Source organism: Lithobates pipiens, unplaced genomic scaffold, assembly GCF_037356315.1.
Source record: "Lithobates pipiens isolate NorthernLeopardFrog02 unplaced genomic scaffold, aLitPip1_a1.2 Scaffold_19, whole genome shotgun sequence".
Taxonomy (NCBI): Eukaryota; Metazoa; Chordata; class Amphibia; order Anura; family Ranidae; genus Lithobates; species Lithobates pipiens.
This window is the reverse complement of record NW_027507764.1, coordinates 563,942,969-563,962,439: the sequence shown is the minus strand read 5'-3', so window position 1 is coordinate 563,962,439 and position 19,471 is coordinate 563,942,969. Positions and strand designations below refer to the sequence as shown.

Genomic DNA, 19,471 nt, shown 5'->3' with positions numbered 1-19,471 from the left:
TGGACCAAGGATTAGGATTCCAGTTGGTGGGATCATTGGAAGGTTGTGTTTACCATTACCCCATGGTCACTCGTAACCTCACCCAATGTAAGGTACTCCATTCTTTATACATCCAGTATACAGTGCCTTGAAAAGGTATTCATACCCCTTGAAATTTTCCACATTTTATCATGTTACAACCGGAAAACATAAATGTATTTTATTGGGATTTTATGTGATAGACCAACACAAAGTGGCACATAATTGTGAAGTGGAAGAAAAATGATAAATGGTTTTCCAAGTTTTTTACAAATAAATATGTGAAAAGTGTGGCGTGCATTTGTATTCAGCCTTTGTAGAACCTCCTTTCACTGCAATTACAGCTGCAAGTCTTTTTGGGGATGTCTCTACCAGCTTTGCACATCTAGAGAGGGACATTTTTGCCCATTCCTCTTTGCAAAAATAGCTCAAGCTCTGTCAGATTGGATGGAGAGCGTCTGTGAACAGCAATTTTCAAGTCTTGCCACAGATTGTCCATTGGATTTAGGTCTGGACTTTGACTGGGCAATTCTAACACATAAATATACTTTGATATAAACCATTCCATTGTAGCTCCGGCTGTATGTTCAGGGTCGTTGTCCTGCTGGAAGGTGAATGTCCGCTCCAGTCTCAAGCCTTTTGCAGACTCTAATGCCCTGTACACACGGTCGGACTTTCCGACGGAAAATGTGCGATCGGATCTTGTTGTCGGGAAATCCGATCGTGTGTGGACTCCATCTGACTTTTTCCGTTGGAATTTCCAACACACAAAGGTTGAGAGCTGGATCTAAAATTTTCTGACAGCAAAATCCGATCGTTTAAATTCCGATCGTGTGTAGACAATTCAGACGAACAAAGTGCCACGCATGCTCAGAATAAATTAGAAGACGAAAGCTATTGGCTACTGCCCTCTTTATAGTCCCATCGTATGTGTTCTACATCACTGCGTTCTGAACGATCAGATTTTCCAACAACTTTGTGAGACCGTTAAAATCAAGTTTAGGCCAAAATCCATCGGAAAAAATCTGACAGATTTTGTAGTTGGAATGTCCGACCGTGTGTACGCGGCATAACATGTTTTCTTCTAAGATTGCCCTGTATTTGGCTCCATCCATCTTCCCATCAACTCTGACCAGCTTCCCTGTCCCTGCTGAAGAAAAGCATCCCCACAACATGATGCTGCCGCCACCACGTTTCACAGTGGGGATGGTGTGTTCAGGGTGATGAGCAATGTTAGTTTTCTGGCACACATAGCATTTTGCTTTTAGGCCAAAATGTCCAATTTTGGTCTCATTTGATCAGAGCACCTTCTTCAACATGTTTGCTGTGTCCTCCACATGGCTTCTCACAAACTGCAAACTGGACTTCTTATGGATTTCTTTCAACAATGACTTTCTTCTTGCCACTCTTCCATAAAGGTCAGATTTGTGGAGAGCACGACTAAGGCCCCTTTCACACGGGACGGATCAGTAATGATCCGCCCCGTGATGATCCGCTTGCTCAGCGGGGATCGCTCCGTTGTCCCCGCTGAGCCGGCGGATAACAGGGCAGTCCAGGCACACTGTGCCGGGACCGCCCTGTCAGCTCTCCGCTCTCCTCTATGAGGGATCGGATGAACACGGACTGTCTGTCCGTGTTCATCCGATCCACTCTGCAGACGGATAGAAAAATAGGATTTTCCTCCATCTGCAGAATCGGACAATAGCGGAGGCGGACGATAGCAGGTGTCTGCGGATGTTCATCAGCAGACACCCGCTATCCCATAGGAATGCATGTATGTCCGTATTTCATCCGCAAATGGATGGATAAAATACGGACATACTGTCCGCATGTGTGAAAGGGGCCTTATAGTTGTCCTGTGGACAGATTCTCCCACCTGAGCTGTGGATCTCTGCAGCTCCTCCAGAGTTACCATGAGCCTCTTGGCTGCTTCTCTGATTAATGCTCTCCTTGCCCGGCTGGTCAGTTTAGGAGGACGGCCATGTCTTGGTAGGTTTGCAGTTGTGCCATACTACCATTTTTGGATGAGAGCAGAGCTCCGTGAGATGTTCAAAGCTTGGGATATTTTTTTATAACCTAACCCTGCTTTAAACTTCTCCACAACTTTATTCCTGACCTGTCTGGTGTGTTCCTTGGCCTTCATGATGCTGTTTCTTCACTAAGGTTCTCTAACAAACATCTGAGGGCTTCACAGAACAGTTGTATTTATACAGATATTAAATTACACACAGGTGGACTCTATTTACTAATTAGGTGACTTCTGAAGGCAATTGGTTCCACTAGATTTTAGTTAGGGGTATCAGAGTAAAGAGGGGCTGAATACAAATGCACCCCACACTTTTCACATATTTATTTGTAAAACTATTATTACTATTACTATTAATATTATGTTGAAAACCATTTATAATTTTCTTTCCACTTTACAATTATGTGCCACTTTGTGTTGGTCTATCACATAAAATCCCAAATACATACATTTAAGTTTTTGGTTGTAAAATGACAAAATGTGGAAAATTTGAAGGGGTATAAATACTTTTTCTAAGGGGAATGTAGGTATAACTTCAAAAGGTGCCAGCCTGAACTCATCTAGCGGAACTTTTTTTTTTTTTTTTTTTACTAAAGTTCCACTTTAAACTATAAATTACATAAACAACTCACTGTAACAACCCATAATAATACGATTAAATCAATAATAATCATATCAGTTAATACAAATATAAATCAGTAAAAATGGGATTCACATAAATATAAATATAAAGTCCCATCCAATCTTCATCAAAGTGCAAATCCCAAATCCGTAAAAAAAGTCCAAACACCATATGTTCCAGAAAGTGTCCCATACACCATAATATAATATCGGTATAATTTGATAAATAGCTGCACAAATATTCTGCAATATAAAAAAAAAATTGCAGCTATGACCATTTTATTCTGCAGGCTACATACTTTGGATGGGGGTGGGGGGGGGGGGGCGTATTGGCAATTTCTAGCAAAAAAAAAAAAAAATACTAAATAATAAAAAATAAATGAAAGCATTGCCCTGGTAGGCAAGTGTTGAAATGTATCTAAAACCAATAAAATGTATTATATTGTAGCTTAGCAGTGCAGAGATCATATGGCTGCATTCATTTCTATTTTAGGCTTTTTATTTTCTTTTCATCTGGTGATCCTGCCAATAACACACTTCCTGCTTAAGGCTCGGTTCACACAGGGGGCGACACGACTTGCCGTGCCGCGACCTCAGCGGCGACTTGCAAATGACTTCTGTATAGAAGTCAATGCAAGTCGCCCGAGGTCGCCCAAAAGTAGTACAGGAACCTTTTTTCTAAGTCGGAGCGACTCGAGTCGCTCCTCTTAGAACGGTTCCGTAGTACAGAACGGGGGCGACTTGTCAGGTCGCGGCACGGCAAGTCGTGTCGCCTCGTGTCGCCCCCTGTGTGAACCGAGCCTTAGGGTGACAACGCTCACTCACTGTACTGTATCTATGGAAAAACAGCATTGTCACCCTAGGTGGCTTAACTGATTTGGAACACCAACACCTCCCCCTGTCCTCATCTCCATTACACAGGGAGTTTATTTGTAGTTCACATGCGGTAGCTGAGAAAGCAGATGACATTGTTTGAGATTTCAGTTCAGCGAACAGTAATGCCGCGTACACACGACCGGACTTTTCGATGGACTATGTCCGACGGTCTTCCCGACAGACTTTTGGTGGAGGTCCTGATGGATTTTCTAGACGAACGGACTTGGCCACACACGAACGGACTAAGCCCTTGTACACACAATCGGAGATTCCAACGGAATGTGTCTGATCGGAGCGTTTTGTCGGATATTCCGACTGTGTGTGGTCTGCATCGGACTGTTTCCGTCGGAATATCCGTCGGACCAAATTTTCCAACTTGCTGGAAATATTTTCCGACAAAATGCTCCGATCGGACATACTCCGATCATGTGTAGAGAATTCCGATCAGACAAAGGGCCACGCATGCTCAGATCAAATTCCTACATCAAAGCTATTGGCTACTAGCCTGAGCAAAGTCCCATCGTAACGAAATTACGTCATCACGTTGGGAACGATCGGATTTTCCGACAACTTCGTCCGACCGTGTGTATGCAACAGTTTCGGACAAAATCCGACGGACAAAATCCAACGGATTTGGTTGTCGGAATCTCCGATCGTGTGTACAAGGGCTAAGTCCTTTTGAAAGTCTGTTAATTTTGAGCGTAATTACGTAAGACAGGACTAAACAAGGAAGTTCAACAGCCAGTAGCCAATAGCTGCCCTTGCGTCGTATTTGGTCCGTCGGACCAGCATTCAAACGGTTTTCCTGACTTTTAGTTTTAGATTTGAAACATGTTCTATTTCTAGGGCCGTCTGATTTTTTTTATAAAAAAAACGGTCGGACTAGCCCACATGCGATCGGATTGTCCGACGGACTGATCCTGTCGGACCTAGTCTGCTGGAAAGTCCAGTCGTGTGTACGCGGCATTAGTTACAAAGACACTAGATCCCCGGCAGAATCAACTACCATGTTTCCCCCGAAAATAAAACCTACCCTAAAAATAAGCCTTACCATGATTTTCAGGGAGGGCTGCAATATAAGCCTTACCCCGAAAATAAGCCCTAGCTGGAAAGTGTTGTTGTGTGGTCTAGACTGTGTAAGTTTCTGTGGTGAATACCTTTGTGGTGAATACCCCCATACACACGGTCGGACATTCCGACCACAAAATCCATTTTTTTTTTCCGACCGATTTTGGCCGAAACTTGTGTTGCATACACACGGTCGCACAAAGTTGTCGGAAAATCCGATCATTCTGAACCAGGTGACGTCAAACACGTACGTCGGGACTATAAAGGGGCCAGTAGCCAATAGCTTTCGTCTCTTAGTTTATTCTGAGCATGCGTGGCACTTTGTCCGTCGGAATTGTCTACACACGATCGGAAATTTATGCGATCGGATTTTGTTGTCGGAAAATTTTAGATCCTGCTCTCAAACTTTGTGCGTCGGAAAATCCGACAGAAAAAGTCAGATGGAGCCCACACACGATCGGATTTTCCGACAACAAGATCCGATCGCACGTTTTCAGTCCAAAAATCTGAGCGTGTGTACAGGGCATAAGAGTTTGTAGAACACTTAAATTGATTATAAAAGATCACCTTGCAAAACAACCCATTCCATTTAAAATAGAAATGAAAGGCAAAACATTTGTGTATAAATATTAAAAAAAATACATTATAAATACTCTTTTCCCTTTTTTAAATGATCACATTCCCTTTGTTCTCAGCTGCATAAGAGCTGGGGGGGGGGGGGATCAGTAGCACACTGAGCTTCCCAGTGAAAGGCTGTGCTGAGGGGGCGTGACAAGTCTAATCATTGGCGGAGAGTAGGCTGAGTTCCCAGCATAACTAGAGAACTGAAAATGTTGTGCTCTCCTGCTTAGTGTGGTCAGTTTTTAAAAGGGGAGCGGAGGGACGGGCAGGAACACCAGGGATTTCACACAAAGGAAGCAATACAAAGAGAACAGGAAACACATTCATACAGGTACATAGTACAGCAGGCACATATCAGGAATAGAAAATGTTGGAGTAACATACTCTTTGGCTCCGTTCACACAGGGGGCGACGCGAGGCGACACGACTTGCCGTGCCGCGACCTGACAAGTCGCCCCCGTTCTGTACTACGGAACCGTTCTAAGAGGAGCGACTCGAGTCGCTCCGACTTAGAAAAAAGGTTCCTGTACTACTTTTGGGCGACCTCGGGCGACTTGCATTGACTTCTATACAGAAGTCATTTGCAAGTCGCCGCTGAGGTCGCGGCAGGTCGCGGCGAGGCAAGTCGTGTCGCCTCGCATCGCCCCCTGTGTGAACCGAGCCTTTAACTATGATGTTGTTTTTTAACTATGCAAAATGTAACATTGTCATTCTTCATGGTTTCCTTTGCAGTTTCTAACCTAAAACATGTAGATTACCACAAGTTTCCCATGAGATATTGCTACTGCTTAAACAACAGGACCAATGACTTGGCAGGTATGTTTTTAAAGTCTAAGCGAGCCCTCACCTTGTAAAACAACAAAATTAAAATAATACATACCTTTGTTTTGTTTTTTGTTTTTGTTTGTATAAGTGATCACATAAGAGCTAGAGGAGGACAAACAACAGTACGCTGATCTTCCCAGTGAATGTCAGTATGGGGGTGGGGTCTGTAGAAGTCTGACAATTGGAGGACAGGAAGACTGTTCTCCCTGCACAACCATTAAAACTGACCACACTAGAACGGATGTGCTCTCATGCCTAGCTTGGTCAGTTTGAAATAGGAAAGCAAAGAGCTTGGCAACGATCACTGGGGATTTCATTCAAAGAAAGCAATATAAAGAGAACAGGATACTTCAGTCACATGGTACAACAGACACATATCAGGAATATGAAATGTTGGGACAATGTAATCTCTAAAGCGCTTGTCCGGTCTGTAAAAAAATAAAAAAATAAACAAAAGTCAGCAGCTACAAATCCTGTAGCTGTTCACTTTTAATGTGGTTGGAAAGTCAGAAGTTTTTTTTTATCTTAAAGCATTCTATGTATTAAGATAAAAAACCTTCTCTGTGCAGCAGCCCCCCTCAGCCCCCCCCCCATACTTACCAGAGCCCCCTCTCGATCCATCGATGTCCACGAGTGCCTCAGCCGTCTGGGACTCACCCTCCTGATTGGCTGAGACACATCAGCGGTGTCATTGGCTTCCGCTGCTGTCAATCAAAGTCAGTTAGCCAATGAGGAGAGAGGGGACGGGGCCAAACCACGGCTCTGTTTCTGAATGGGTACGCAAAGCTGCGGCTTGGCTCGGGTGCCCCCATAGCAAGCTGCTTGCTGTGGGGGCCTTTAAAAGGAGGGAGGGCCCAGGAGCACCAAAGAGGGACCCGAGAAGAGGAGGATCTGGGCTTCTCTGTGCAAAACCAACTGCACAGAGCAGGTAAGTATAACATGTTTGTTATTTTTACAGAAAAAAAAAAAAGAGACTTTAGTATCACTTTAATAAATGGACACTTACCTGTCCAACGATCCAGCACCATCCTCACCTGGGTTAGTTTTTCACTAGCCCTCGGGTTCCCAGTGCCGGCGTCCTAACAGTGGGCAGCTGGCTGTGCAACTTGCAGCTTCACAGCCAGCTGCCCACTGCGCATGCGCAAGTCACGATGTGCTTTGTAAATGGTCCTGTAGTCTTCTGGGACCTGTGACGCGTCCCAGAAGACTGCAGGGAGGGAGGGGAAGAGGAGAACTTCTTGGTAGTTGGAGTGGGTACCTGTCAAAACTAGGTACCCGCTCCCCCCCCCCGCTCCAGAATTACATGGCAAGTTAGGCAGAGGAGGGGGGAGGATGACTTAAAGTGGAACTGCCCCTTTTGGGTGGAGCTCTGCTTTAAGCCGAAGTTAAAAAAGTAAATAGAAATTGTGTTTACTTACTTTCTTTATCTTTAAAATGACACTAAGGCCGCGTACACACGCGGGGACTGTTCGCCCAACTTTGTCCGTCAAACTGTTTCGGCAAACAGTTCGCTCAAACTTAGCATGGACGGACATGGCCACACACGACGGACGAACAGTTTGCTGAAACCGTGCGCGATGACGTGAACGGCACGTACAACGGGACGAAAAATACGACGTCCTATACACTGCATTATAGCTTTCGGCGTGAAAATCCTTTCTGAGCATGCGCGCAACTTTGTTTGACGAACAAGCCTACACACGAGCGGACTGTTCGCTGAGACAAGGTTTCAGCGGACAGTTTTTCGGAAATTCCGAAAAACCTTGTCCGTCAAACTGTCCGCTGAAACTGTCCGCTGAAAGCCCACACACGAGCGGACTGTCCGCCCAAACACTGTTCAGCGGACAAAGTTGGGCGAACAGTCCGCGCGTGTGTACGCGGCCTAAAGGTATTTATTTGTATTTTTTTTAAATAGGAAACATGCCATACTTACCTCCACTGTGCAGCTTGTTTTGCACACAGTGGCCCTGATCCTCGTCTTCTGGGGTCCCTCGGCGGCTCTCTCGGCTCCTCCCCGCATCAGATAACCCCCTGGGAGTAGCATTCTCCTGGGGGGTTACCTTGTGGGCGCGCTCTCGAGTCCAGCATTTGGCGTCCATAGACACTGAATGCAGGACTCGGCCACGCCCCCCTGGGGGGCGGCCGCGCTATTGGATTTGATTGACAGCAGCGGGAACCAATGGCTCTGCTGCTAGCAATCTATCCAATCAACAGCCGACGGCCCCCTAGCAGAGAGAAGGCGCGTCCCCATGGGACAAGTTCGAGGGGTCAGGTAAGTGAAACGGGGGGGACGGGGGGGGGGGGCGGTCACTGACAGGTGTTTTTTCACCTTAATGCATCCTATGAAAAAAAAAAAAATGAACCTTTACAACCCCTTCAGTCATTTCTCCGTCAGAGAGCTCAAATGCTTATGCAAGTCTGGACTTCATTGGCTTGTCCATTGACATGGTCCATGGCTCAGAAAGTATTATTGAGGCATCTGAATCAACGTGATAGCTAGGAAACAGAATTTGCCCAAAAAAGGTCTGCAGTAGACCTCCTTCTGTCTTGCAAGTGCATTTTCATTCCCATAGACTTGTATAGGGAGGGAAGCATCTCTGAATAGTCTGTCGACAATGGCCCAAAACTAGATTTAAAAAGAGTGTATAGCATCTATGAAATCAAGAAGGTGCTACAGAATAATTGTCTCTGGGCAATATTGTGGAGAAGAGTGTGCAGTGACAACCATGTGGTTATAGAAATGATGTAGACATGGAACCCGGCATGGAAGGAATGTCCATTAATAGTATAGTCAGTTCATGTACCCGGTAGTTTGCAGAATTTGTGTAAAGCTGTACAAGATTTGGGGGAACACTGGCTTAATAATAGCTACCCGCAGGCAGCTATGTCTGCTTCCACCTGGTCAAAGTGTCCAGAAGTAAAGCATTTACCTGCACCATAAATTAATGTGGGTGAATCACTGTCAAAATACATCTTGTACTATTCAACTAGAACAAAATGAATGTTGGGACCTTTCCGGTGCACATATAAACTAAGATAAACTTCTTTAAAAGTTAATTATTTATTGGAAAAAAAGACAAATACATATAAAAGCATGTACAGTCTTGACATATTTCATGTTTTCCTCAATTTCATAGCGGTATTGTGCATTTCAATTCCCAACACGTTTCACCCGCTGGGCTTCTTCAGGGGAGTATTTTCTGCTAGTAGTCATAGCACTATATCAAATAAAAACAAGATATAAATATCTACATAGCATTACAATAGTTTTTACATATATACAATAATGTTGGCCCTTAATGCTAACCCCGTAATTACTCATGCATGGCTTGGGTATATGATGTACCATGTAGGGCAAATCAACAGGTTCTCTTTGAAGGACAAGCACCAAGCAGGGCATACTCAGTTTTCCTTCCCTCCTCCACTTCCAAAAAAAGTACTGGGCACTTATAGGGGAGCATGGCACTCACTTTTGCCACGTTATGTACAGGTGCTTGGCCCGGCAATGTCACCTGTGGGTGGGAAAATTGTGGAGGTAGAAAAAGAGATCTGTGCAAAAATAGAAAGTATTGGAGACTCCAGCTGGTTGGAATACAGTATTCATGCATGCATGACATAAAAATGTCAACACATTTCAGGGAATTGGGGCTCTCCCTTTTTTGATCCTTTGGTAGTATTAGAGCTGTTGGTTGTAGGCAATGCAGAGAGTCTGTTTTATCTGCAGTGGCAATTATTAGGACACAGCTTGCTGAAGTTCAAACCGAGTATTAGAATGGGGAAGAAAGGGAATTTAATCGGTTCCCGACCGGCGCACGCCGATGTACGTCAGCAGAATGGCACGGGCAGGCATATTGGCGTACAGGTACGTCCAATTTTCAATGCCGCCCTGCCATCGTGAGCGTGCCGCCGGTGGCGCACTCGCGTGCTGGTCGGGACCCCCATAAGTCCAGTCGTGGGTCCCGCGGACTCGATCGCCGCGGGCATACCCGCGATCGTCTCACGGGGCGGCTGAATGGAGGAAATGCAGTGTAAACAGCATTTCCGCATTCTGCCTAGCAACTAGTGACGCTGATCTCTGCTCCATGTGATTGGAGCAGAGATCAGTGTTCACTAAATGAAAGCCCCCTACAGTTAGTAACACACCCCTAGGAACACTTAACCCCTACACTGCTACCCACTGGTTAACCCCTTCACTGCCAGTGTCATTTACACAGGAATCACTGCATTTATATAGCAGTGATTGCTGTATAAATGACAATGGTCTCAAAAATGTGTCAAAAATGTCCTATGTGTCCGCCGCAATCCGCAATGTCGCAGTCACAATAAAAATCGCTGATCGCCGCCATTACTAGTAAAAAAAATTACTAGTAAAAAAAAGAAAAAAAATTATTCATAAAAATGCCATAAAACTATCCCCTATTTTGTAAACGCTATAACTTTTGCGCAAACCAATCAATAATCGCTTATTGCGATTTTTTTTACCTAAAATATGTAGAAGAATACGTATCGCCCTAAACTGAGGGAAAAAAATGTTTTTTTAATATATTTTTGGGGGATATTTATTATAACAAAAAGTAAAAAATAATGTGTTTTTTTCAAAATTGTCACTCTATTTTTGTTTATGGCGCAAAAAATAAAAACCGCAGGGGTGATCAAATACCGCCAAAAGAAAGCTCTATTTGTGGGAAAAAAAGGACGTCAATTTTGTTTGGGAGCCACGTCGCACGACCGCGCAATTGTCAGTTAAAGCGATGCAGTGCCGAATCGCAAAAATTGGTCTGGTCTTTGACCAGCAAAATGGTCCGGTCTGTAAGTGGTTAAGTGACTTTGAACGTTGCATGGTCGTTGTTGCCAGACGGGCTGGTCTGAGTATTTCAAAAACTGCTGATCTGCTGGGATTTTCACAGACAACCATCTGTAGGGTTGATAGAGTTTGGTCAGAAAAAAGAGAAAATATCCAGTGAGCGGCAGTTATGTGGACGAAAATGCCTTGTTGATGTCAAAGGAGAATGGGCAGACTGGTTTGAGATGATAGAAAGTCAACTCTGAACGCACAACACATTTAACCTTGAAGCAGATGTGCTACAGCAGCAGAAGACCACACCGGGTGCCACTCCTGTCAGCTAAAAACAAGAAACTGAGACTACAATTCACATAGGCTCACCAATATCGAACAACAGAAGATTGCAAAAATGTTGCCTGGTCTGATGAGTCTCGAGTTCAGCTGCAACATTCAGATGGTAGGGTCAGAATTTGGCATAAACAACATAAAAGCACGGATCCATCCTGCCTTGTATTCAGGCTGGGGGTGTAATTATGTGAGGGCAGTGGCAGCCCATCTTTATGGGGTACAGGGGCGCCGCCCCCCTAATCCACCCCTAAACTACATGTAGGGCGCCGAACACTTGGATTCCAGATGTTTTTTGTTGTTTTTTTTTTAGAAGCACGTGATTAGAGCCTGAGGCTCTGATTGGCTTAAAAAAAGGGTGGGCTCGGGGCGCAGAGCACTGTGCCCTGAGTAGACCCAGTTGTGTGACAATAGCGAATTCATAGTCTCTATTGTCTTCCTGATTCTCTTACCAGACAATCAGGAAGACGATCCTTAGACCCGATTGGCCAGGGAGCTTTAGGACTCCCTGGCCAATTGTGCCTCAGTCAGGACACACTTCTGGGAGGAGAAGCAATGGTCCGACTCCTCCTTCCCCCCCTACCTCCAAAGGTCAGTTCATCTAATGCCGAGGGGGGTGGCTGGAGTTAGTTTGCCGCCCCCCCCCCCCCCCCCAAATATTTAGCACCAGCTGCCACTGTGTGATGGTATATTTTCTTGGCACACTTTGGGCCCCTTAGTACCAATTGAGCTTCATTTATACACCACTGCCCACCTGAGTATTGTTGCTGACCATGTCCATCCCTTTATGACTACAGTGTCTCCATCTTCTGATGGCTCCTTCCAGCAGGGTAATGCACCATGTATGCCGACAAATCTGCAGTAACTGGGTGATGCTATCATGTCAATATGGACCAAAATCTCTGAGGAATGTTTTTAACCCCTTGGTGAATTTATGCCACAAAGAATTAAGGCCGCTCTGAAGCCAAAAGGGGGTCCAACCCGGTACTAGCAAGGTGTACCTAATAAAGTGGCTGGTGAGTGTAATAATACTGGTACAGTATAGATTTTTATCTAAGGAAAGCTCTTTCTTTTTTGTCAATGCAGAAAATTGAGCTTCTGTGTTTCCCTGTATGGATTATGTACTGGCTTTTTACTGGCCTTTAGTTTGTTGCATTCTTGTTCTGGGTCTGTGATCCAGAATCCCTGAAGCCACGCACGGCTAGGCAAAAAGCATTTTCAGAAGAAAGGGAGTAATGGTGACTCCCAAATTTTGCTCATGGCAAGTGCTTTTCAAAGTCCATCTCCAGGCAAACCCCGTCCAATCCTTCCCATACAACCTGGCCACCTACTGACCGATTTTCTTACAGTCTCTTACATGACGGCATCCTGTCACTGCCACAGGAAATCTATAAGGAACCCACCGATGGACATCTTTGTCAGCCGCCATGGAACAATGTGGGCACACCCCCCCCCCCCCCTCCCCACACACACACACACTACACTCACTAAACAAAAAACTCTTGACCCGGGTGCCACGTAATGGCAAATTCAGGTAGGTAAAGGGAGTTATAGGGAGATTTTTGTTAAATAAAATGATTAGATGAGTTAAAGGGGGTAGGGTCAGATAGAATTTGTTAAACCCCCTTTGCTAAACCTGGAAATCAGCAATAAACACTAATAATTGTATTTGCTTTCCAGATTACACAGTTTTGCTATTGGACATAATTGGAAATTCAAGTAGTTCTCTTACAGAACTTTTCAAATCCACGTCCATTGTGTCAGGTAAGTTTTTAAAGTATACGATTTTGTTTTGTGTGGTTTTAAAGAGACTGGGTTCTTGCCTGGTCTCTCGGTTCTTGACAGAGAGAGCTCCTCACCTAGCGGTTCCCAATCTGCTTCAAGCTACTGCTGCCGCTGTGTCTTCAATGGTATTCCCCAGGGCCGTCTTTAAGGCAGGGCAAAAGGGGCAGCTGCCCTGGGCCCTGGCATTGTTGTGGGGCCCAAAGCAGCTGCCTCATACTTGCCAACTATCCCAGTTTACATTCCCTTGTCCCTTGAGGTTTTAGTCCTGTGCTGTGTCCTGATATCTCAGTGTGAAGTGCTGCTACTAACGCTGCCCAGCTCTGACCTATTGTTGTGTACAGACAACTCACCTGTAGACCCTGTGTTTACATGTAAATAACCAGCATTCATATGTAAATAGCAGTGACATGCATATGTAAATAGCTGAGGCCAACGTCATTGATATGTAAATACGGCAGCATTCATATGTATATCATGCCCCCTGCAGTGAGGAGATGATGTGCTGTAACCTACAGCAACCAGCGAGCAGTATTTCTGTACAGTAATCTCTAGCAGCCAATCAAGAAGCAGAAATCATGTGCTGTAACCTTTAGCAACTAATCAGTGAACCTTAAGGAGTGCTATAACCTCTAGCAACCAGTCAGTAAGCAGTAATGATATGCTGTAACCTCTGGCAACCAATCGCAATCGCTGCCTGATCTGATACAGTAAATTGATTTTAAGTCTAGCTGCTATTTATTGTATGTCTCAGAGAAGGTGGAGAGCGAAATTGCATGGGGGGAGGGGGGCCCTAAGAAAATTTTTGCCCAGTACCCAATCAATATTAAAGACGGCCCTGGTATTCCCAAAGGTATTCCCAATGGAGGATTCACATTTAGGGCTGTGTAAGCTAGGGATGGACTATAAGTAGCATTGTCCAGTTAGTTATTTTATTGCAAAAAACTGGGCTTGTACAATGACAAAAATGATCCTTCGCAGGTCAAAATAAAACTAGGTGTTTCATGAGATAGGGATATGTGCCTGGCCTGCACATACCAACCACTGAGTGAGATTGTCTTCCTTTTTTATATCCAAGTGAGTTATCTTAGGAAAATAAAAAATTCTGCACTCCTTTAGTCTGCAAGATATCTTAACGTGATTCTATTGGCAATTTTTTATTTTTTTTCAAAAATAACAAACATGTTGTCCTTACAATTAAGAAAGCCACTATCAATCATGTAGAAGGGATGGGCATGGGGTGTGGCAGCAAAGGCTGAGAAGAAGCAGCAGAATGAAATGTAGAACATCGGGCAAAATCATTGTCAATCAAGTAGGTAAGAGTTGGTCAGGGGGCATGGTAGCAAAGCTACCCACGGGAATACAGGCATGCTGTGCATCGGCATGAAGTCCTGTAGCTCTAATTAATGAATTTAGGAAAGCCACTGACCATGCCAGCACACCACTGCCTGCATGCTTGGCATGGTCAGAATGCAACAAGAAAAGCGGAGAGCTGGCAGGATCAATAGGTATCTGCTGCTAAATAAGTGAATAGCGCAAGAAGAGGCAACTGCTTAATCGAGTGCCAATTATATATAGTATATATATATATATATATATATATATATATATATATATATATTTAGTAATTAATGTGACATACATGGCCATCTTTTGTAATGTATACAAAGAGGAAAAAAAGGAGGAGGAAAGATATCAGACTGTGCAGGCCAGAAAAGGGGAGCATAGACTCATTTAATAAAAAAAGACATATTTTATTTTTACATATTTACATAGTAGGTGAGGTTGAAAAAAGACACAAGTCCATCAAGTCCAACCTATGAGTATCAAACATCAAAAAACATTGATGCTAACACATCCATCTTCCTCATAAAGCATAAGAGTTATATAAAACAGTTTGCTGCATTGTGGTTATGTAGCAAGAACATGAGCACTAGTGTATTGGGTCCTCGTGTGCCAACGTGTTTCACTAGTTATGTTTTATCAGGGCTTATGACGACCAGACAGTACTCATCTCAGAAAGAAAACCACACGTGCACACAATCTCCCTTAATGGGCGCTGGGACAATAAAGAGACTTCAGCCGGAGAGGTTTCACCTATATAACAGCTCTCCTGAGATTCAGCCAAATCAATCGGGATCCAAAATAGTCCCACCAAGTCAAGTAATGTAAAAATCAGCATAAAGAGGACAGTATTGTGCAGGAAATGGTGTATTCAAAACAGGGCTGGTGCAAGGATTTTTGACACCCTAGGCGAAACCTAATTTTTCCGCCCCCCCCCCCACTCCACCCCTGACTCCACTCCCTTTGCCCTGCCCATGTATACTGTGCCTTTTTAATGAAGCCCCACCAGTACCGATCAAATGCAGCCCCACCAGCACCCATCAAATGCAGCTTCACCGGCACCCATCAAATGCAGCCTCACCAACGCCCATCCATACAGCCTCACCAGCGCCCATTATTGCAGCCTCACCAGCGCCAATCAAATGCAGCCTCACCAGTGTCCATCCATGCAGCTTCACCAGCGCCCATCCATGCAGCCTCACCAGCGCCCATCAAATGCAGCCTCCCCAGCGCCCATCAAATGCAGCCCAGCGCTCATCAATGCAGCCTACCAGGGCCCATCAATGAACATTTGCTAGCTTCCATTGATTCAGTAGTTGGGACACAGACACAGTCCTCCGCTGCCTGCTGATGCTAAGACTTAGTTGCTTGCTGCAGAGAGAAGAGAGTAATAACACCAGTGGCCGGGCGCCCTAGGCAGCAGGGTGCCCTAGGCAACTGCCTAGTTTGCCTAGTGGTAGCACCGGCCCTGATTCCAAATGCACGCCTATGCCTTTAGATCTTTATATCTCCCTCCATATGTAGCAGATTAGAAAGGTAGCCTTACATTAATGGTAAGAGGATCCAGGCTTATCTAATGGGAATTGCAAGGTGCTTTCAGGTTCCTCCAATGACCAATTTGTTCAACATGCAAGCCAGCAGGTGATGGATAAGGTAATCTTGTATTGATGTCTCTATGCGTGCTCGCCACTCTCTCCGGTTGAATAATATATGTTACACTCTTGTGAGCAGCTATGTGCTAAATCCAGCAAAGCTGCCGGCATCCAACACACTCTCTTTTTAAAATAAGTAAAATAACCACTAGTCTAATTAGTGCAGCGCTTTCTCAAATTAATTTACATATTTGATATGATGTCCTTCAATTTTTTAACCAATAAATAAGTGAAAAAAATAGATGAAAAAAATTATGAATAAATGAAAACAATGAAAAAACCATATATCGTGCAACAACACTATATGTGTATCTAGCATTCTTTGTACCGTCTCTTTAAGACACCATTCACATTTAACCAGTGAGTCCACACAAAAAAACACAAGTGATTCTTAGCACTGAAATAAATTGTATTCTTTGATTGTAGAAGATATCCTTAAGTTTATCCACTCTATGCGCCGTGCTTTTACTTTCCTAAATTATTAGTGCCACCTTCACCAGATGTGCCCTCACCTTATTTAAGGCATAAATAAGCCTCAGTATATGGTTAATTCCATAAAATCCTATACTCTTCACTCCGTGCTCCACAAGTGTATCACTCCTCCTGCTGTTTGGCAGCCTACAAGTCTGCAGCTATTTTGCCACTCAGTACTCAGTCTTCACTGTGCCTGTCTGTAGTGGCTTTCTCCTCTCTCCTGCTATGCTAAACAATAAAGCACAGGGAACAGCTTAATTGAGTGCTGCCCCACACTCCGTTTCTCCTTTCTGTTGCGCCGCAATCTCTGTCTACAAATGGCCCCACTCTGATCACATTAGTCCTTGTCGTAGAGTTCTATGTAGAGCAGTAGTGCTCTACAACAAGGTTTAATTAAGGCGAAATGCATTAGAGCCCAACAGGGCCAACATGCTCTACCACAAACTACCTGGAAGACTGGGAACTGATGCTTTGGCTCAAGTGCCCTTGGAATGTACCAATAATCCTCTAATATAATGAAGCCGGCTACTTAGTAACATCCATTGCTTCAATTCTTTATTGGTTACATGGTGGGATACAGCAGTAACACGCTAATGCATTTCAGCTGAAACCTTACTCATAGATGATAGGATTAAGGCTTTGGCCGAAACGCGTTGATCAGAGTGAGAACTGGCACCTGTCAAAGCCCAGACTGAGGAGCACTCCACAAAGCAGTTGTATCTTCCTGCAAATGCAAGAAGAAGCAACCTATAAAAGATAGTTTATTGCTTGAGTTGCATCACTTAAATATACATTTTAGGGTTAAAATCCCTACTGCTGGCAGGGATACATGAAGCAGAAATTTAAAATAAGAGAAAAACACGCTACAAGGATCTAGAAAAAAACAGCAACTCGCAATACCAACTAGACCTAAATTGTATATACAGATTCAGTAAATAAAATTGCTGCGCTAATGTGTGTACATATTGAAATTAATAGATCAAAATGTACAGTTCATATCATAAAGAAATCATATGAGTCCCAAGTTGATCAATGTGAAAGTTGCTATTGGGGATAGTGACTTTCCATCATCCGTTCCAAACACCAGTTGTCAGACTTCCACTTACCAAACCGGTGAGTCCGATTGGGCAGAGGTATGGTCTCCCATACATGTCCAACTCACAACCCCTGGTAGAGTAGACAGGAGGCTTGGGAGTGCGGAGTGGTATGAGAGCCTATGAATAGGGTCCAGGAGCTGGAAGTAGGATGAACCCCGAAGCAGCAGGTGAGTAGGCTGGAACACAGGCAGTCAGGTGCGGAGCAGGAGCTGAGCAGGCGGGTCTAGGTACAGGCAGGATTCGGCAACAGGTGGGCAACAACGGTACAAATAGGAACAGGCAGGAGCGAGGTCAAAACAGGCCGAGGTCAGGTGCAGGCAGAAGTCAGGGGTGTCCAAGAGGCAAGCCGAGTCGTCAGGAGATCGGAGACACAGGAATGCAGATACAGGCAACAAGCAGGGAACGGGGGGAGCTGATGATCAGGCAGCACTTGAACGGAGTATGCGGCAGACCTAAATAGGCTGGTTGGCGCCAAACACCGCACACGTGCGCGTGTCAACGCGCACAGGCGCACGCATTAGCGCATGTGCACCCCGAGCGCCAGCGCGCACACCAGTGCCAACAGAAGTGCACACAACAGCACGCATCGCCGCGCGCATCGGCACCAACAGGAGCATGCACAGGCGCACATCGGCAGGCACTAGCGCCAGCAGGGGCATGCACTACAGCACGCACAGGAACACGTGTGCCAGCGTGCACCGACGCATATCGACGCACACCAGCATGGCCAGCACCGCAACCAACCAGGTAACTTCTCTGACACCAGTGTTGTGCCACCACCTTAGGTAAAAATAAGACTCTAATGCCGCGTACACACGAGCAGACTTTCCGGCGGGCCGGAATTCGTCGGACAATTCGATCGTGTGTGGGCTCCAGCTGACTTTTTTTCCCCAAAAGTCCGACGTACCTAGAAATAAAATATGTTTCAAATCTATCCGACGGACTCAAGTCTGACGGACTAAAAATCGGGAAAACCGTTTGTCTGTATGCTAGTCCGACGGACCAAATACGACGCAAGGGCAGCTATTGGCTACTGGCTATTGAACTTCCTTGTTTAGTCCTGTTTATGTCATCATGTTCAAAACAAACGGACTTAGTCTGGTCATGTGTGGCCAAGTCCGCTTCATTCAGAAAGTCAGTCGGACCTCCGCTGAAAGTTCGTCGGGAAGACCGTCAGACCTAGTCCGTCGAAAAGTCCGGTCGTGTGTACGCGGCATTACCAGAGTAAATGGACTCTTAGAGGGTTTTCACACTGCGCCGCCCATAGCGGTGGCAGTAAAACACCGCTATTTTTAGAGGCGTTTTACCATCGGATTTGCGGCGCATTTCGGCCGCTAGCGGGACGCTTTTACCCCCCCGCTAGCGGCCGTAAAAGGGTTAAAACTGCCCGCAATACACCGCAATGGCGTTTTGCCGGATGTATTGCAGCACTGCCCCATTGATTTCAATGGGGAGCAGCGATGGAGGAGCTGTAAACACACCCCTCCTTCACCGCTCCAAAGAAGCAGCTGGCAGGACTTTTCCTGATGTCCTGCCAGCGCACCGCTCCAGTGTGACAGCCCATAGGCTGTCACACTGGAGACAATGGTGCAGCAGTTTGATGCAGATTGCAGGCGCTATTTATAACGCTATAGCGCCTGCAATACGCTCTCGGTGTGAAAGGGGTCTTATTAGTAAAAGAGTCAAATGCGCTTGTATTACAAGGTGTATAGATTCATCTGAAGACTGTCCACAAGCTGCAGATCCACATGGTTACTCACTCATAATAGTGTCTCATCTGATAAGAGAAGACATCCCATAGGCACATAGAAAAAAAGCCAAGGACAAATACATAGCTGAAAACCCTTAGAAACACTATTTATTAAAATAAGAGGCAATGAGGAGGGGATTATTGCGGTGCCACAAATAACTCAACAATAAATTTAGAAAAAATAAAGTA

The 19,471-nt window shown here is 45.0% G+C and overlaps 1 protein-coding gene across 2 annotated transcripts in view; it reads left to right on the top strand.

Moving 5' to 3' along the window:
- The window catches only part of LOC143997640 (uncharacterized), a 322,976-nt gene that overhangs the window by 52,202 nt on the left and 251,303 nt on the right, over positions 1-19,471 (top strand). For both annotated transcript variants that reach the window (XM_077493359.1, XM_077493358.1), the window contains exons 6-7: positions 5,963-6,046; positions 12,864-12,947. In XM_077493359.1, the coding sequence (XP_077349485.1) occupies positions 5,963-6,046; positions 12,864-12,947 (168 nt within the window). The remainder of the gene's footprint in view (positions 1-5,962; positions 6,047-12,863; positions 12,948-19,471) is intronic.